General features: G+C 37.2%; 1 protein-coding gene across 1 annotated transcript; it reads left to right on the top strand.

The window, feature by feature from the left end:
- The first annotated feature begins 823 nt into the window (after positions 1-823).
- On the top strand, positions 824-1,780 carry OR6B1 (olfactory receptor family 6 subfamily B member 1). Its single transcript, XM_074272240.1, has one exon. The coding sequence runs from the start codon at positions 824-826 to the stop codon at positions 1,748-1,750; it is 927 nt and encodes a 308-aa protein (XP_074128341.1). The 3' UTR covers positions 1,751-1,780.
- The last annotated feature ends 1,655 nt before the right edge of the window (positions 1,781-3,435 follow it).

Raw genomic sequence — 3,435 nt, 5'->3', positions numbered from 1 at the left:
TAGTTGTACTTGATTCTTTGGGACCTGATTTGGGGTTTTGTAGGATGAAGACAGGAATGGTCTGCCATTTCCTTCTCCAGCTCATTTTTCATATGAGGAAACTGAAGTAAACAGGGTTAAGTGACTTCATCAGACTCGTACAACTAATATCTGAGACTGATTTTGAACTTTGAAGATGAATCTTCCTGACTCAGGCTGGGCTCTGTATCCATTCTACCACCATCTAGCTAACCCTTTAATCCCACTGAATTTTACCATAAAGACTTAACCATTCTGTCCTATGTAGATCAGCCTCCTAACTTCCCATACCCATAGTAACTAATTAATGGAAATAGTGCCATTTCTCATAGCTGTTCCACAGATTCTTAACAATAAATAACCACTTTCCATGAACACCGCTCTGTTACCAAAAAACAAAAACAAACAAACAAACAAAAAAAAACAAGCTTCTTTTCTGAAAAGCCTAGATTGCATGAGTCCTTGCATACAAGTATATTTGTATTCACAGAGAAACCTTTCAAGGTAGCTTTCCAACTGTCTCCTACATCTCAGAGTATGCCAGTAATTCTGTCTCAAATCTAAAACTGATGATATAAAATTGGAGGGTGGGAATGGAGTTTTAGGACATGAATGAGGAAATACTTCTCTGAGTTAAAATAACCATTTGTGCTATCAGAAATCTGAAAAAGTAGATCAATTATTCTCCTGGGTCTTGGTAGACAGAAAATGAAATCTAGGGTGAAGGAAAAGATGAGGATCCTATTTCCAGGAAGTTTGTGAACATGTAATCAATTTTCTGTCTAGGAAAATTCAACTGTATATTATGGATGTGGAGAACCAATCAATGGTGACTGAATTCATTCTGGTTGGATTCCCAGGGAGCAGGACCATGCGTGGACTGGTGTTCCTGATGTTCCTTTTGGCTTACATGCTGACGGTGTCAGAGAATGTGATCATCATCCTTTTGGTGCAAAAGAATAAATCACTCCACAAACCAATGTACTTCTTCCTGGCTAACCTTTCATTCCTAGAGACTTGGTACATCTCAGTCACTGTTCCTAAATTGCTATTTAGTTTCTGGTCTCTGAGCAACAGAATCTCTTTCTCCCATTGCATGACTCAACTTTACTTTTTCATTGCACTCATGTGTACTGAGTGTGTGCTCCTGGCTGCCATGGCATATGACCGCTATGTGGCCATTTGCCGCCCTCTCCATTACCCCACTATCATGAGCCATGGCCTCTGTTTCCGTCTGGCTTTAGGATCTTGGTCCATTGGATTTGGCATCTCCTTGGCCAAGATCTACTTCATCTCTCGTCTTAGTTTCTGTGGTCCCAATGTCATCAATCATTTCTTTTGTGATATCTCTCCAGTGCTCAATCTGTCCTGCACAGACATGTCCATGGCTGAGCTGGTAGACTTTGTTCTAGCATTAATCATCTTTCTTTTTCCATTATCTATTACAGTATTGTCATATGGATGCATTCTGATTACAGTCCTAAAGATGCCCACAGGAAAGCAAAAGGCTTTCTCCACTTGTGCCTCACATCTTGTGGTGGTCACTGTTTTCTATTCAGCCACTATCTTCATGTATGCAAGACCTCGTGCTATCCATGCCTTCAACATGAACAAAGTCATTTCTATCTTCTATGCCATTGTGACCCCAGCCCTTAACCCTTTCATTTATTGCCTAAGGAATCGAGAAGTCAAAGAGGCTCTGAAAAAGCTGGCCTGCGTCCGGGATAGCTGAAGTGACCTAACTACTAAAAGCAAATGAACAATGAGCAACAATTGCTTTTTCTTCTCTCCTATCTTTTCTATTCAATTGTGGTTGAATTTTCCCCTATTGATTGCTACTATGATTCTTTGGCAAAGTTCCTTGGACATATGCTGAACTGTTACTTAGCTCTTCAGAGAATATAGTCTTTGAGTATGTTAGTTTAAAAAAAAAAAGAGAAGAGACTTTATTACATCTCTGAATGAGAATAATTATATAGATTTAAATAATAATTTTAATAGCTAACAAATATACGTAGTGCTTTAAGGTTTACAAAATACTTTATATATGTTATTCATTTGATCTTCATAAAAACTCTGGTGTTTTTATTATCCTCTTTTAACAGAAATGGAAACTGAAGTTTAGAGAGGTTAAGTAATTTGCCCAAAGTCACATAGCTAGTATCTTAAGCAGGACTTATTCTCATGTCTTTCTTACCCCAAATCAAGCAAGGTCATCTAATTCTATCTCCTGGATTACACAAATTTTGTCTTTATCATCCTCAAGACATGGACATTTAACCTCTGCCTGAACATCTTGATGTTGATAAATTCATTACTGATTGGGACACTTAATTTCATTTCTGGATATCTTTAATTCATAGAAAGGTTTTTCTTATGTTGAGCCAAAATCCAGTTCCCTATTCAACTCTTTGTTCTAATTTTAACTTCTGGAACCATGGAAGAAAGACTGGCTTCCCCTTTGCTGGGTTTAAAGATAGCTATTATGTTCCCACTTGATATTTTCTTCTTTGTAACTTTGTAATAAGTAATATTTTACTTGTACTCTGTAAATAAGAGAGTAAGGTTCCAAATTCAGCTGGAGAAAACTGCTTTTAAGCACTGGAAAATTGGGTAAAATTTATATTATAATTTTCACCTTGGCTTATCAATGGAAAAAATTAACTTTTCCTCTGGAATTGCATTATTTCAAAAAATATCCTCAGAGAGGAAGAATTTATTCTAGAATTGGTGCCCTGTGCTATCTGTTAATGGCTTGTCACTTTTTTTAGGACAAGAGAAGAATTAATTCTCTCCATGGTGGGAGATAGTGCAATTGATAGGTGCTCATTTTCAGTGTATCTGTTTAGAAAATTCTATATATAGAAGTTTTTTTTCTGCTTTTCTCCCTTCTTCCCTCTGTCTTATAACTTAAGATTCAGGTACATGTCCAAGAAGCTGGATTCTCATGAGCAGACCTGTGCCTTTCCTTTCAACTCTAGTACAGTTCTCTTCACAAAATTACAGTAATAGAATGGCAGAGCTGAAAGAGATCTCAGAGGCCAGTTTTTTCAACCTCTGCCTAGGGCATGAATTTTGGGTACAGCATTGCTAACCAATAGTTTTTTAAGTTTTCCTTGCAGACTTCTGAATATCAAGAAAATTTATTCCCTGAAGCAACCTGTTTCAATTTTTTTTATAGCTTTAAACTTGTCTTGAACTAACACCTAGTTCCTTTGTCAGAATCTGTTAATAAGGAACTAAAGGGAGGAAAAATGAAGGGCATCCTGTGAATGCATTTTCTCAGCAATGATCATGGTACAATCTTAGTAAAAGCTCAAGGGCACCCCTATCCATATTCTTGACCAGTAGAAACAGGAGAGGGGTGTCAGGGAGGGTACTAAACATATGTCTTGTGATTTATGATTCTCTCAATTA

Source organism: Sminthopsis crassicaudata, chromosome 5, assembly GCF_048593235.1.
Source record: "Sminthopsis crassicaudata isolate SCR6 chromosome 5, ASM4859323v1, whole genome shotgun sequence".
NCBI lineage: Eukaryota > Metazoa > Chordata > Mammalia > Dasyuromorphia > Dasyuridae > Sminthopsis > Sminthopsis crassicaudata.
The sequence above is the reverse complement of the archived record's forward strand: the minus strand, read 5'-3'. Positions and strand labels throughout refer to the sequence as shown.

Coding starts and splice junctions, on each gene's coding strand:
- OR6B1 (XM_074272240.1), top strand. CDS start 824: ATGGATGTGGAGAACCAATCAATGGTGACTGAATTCATTCTGGTTGGA.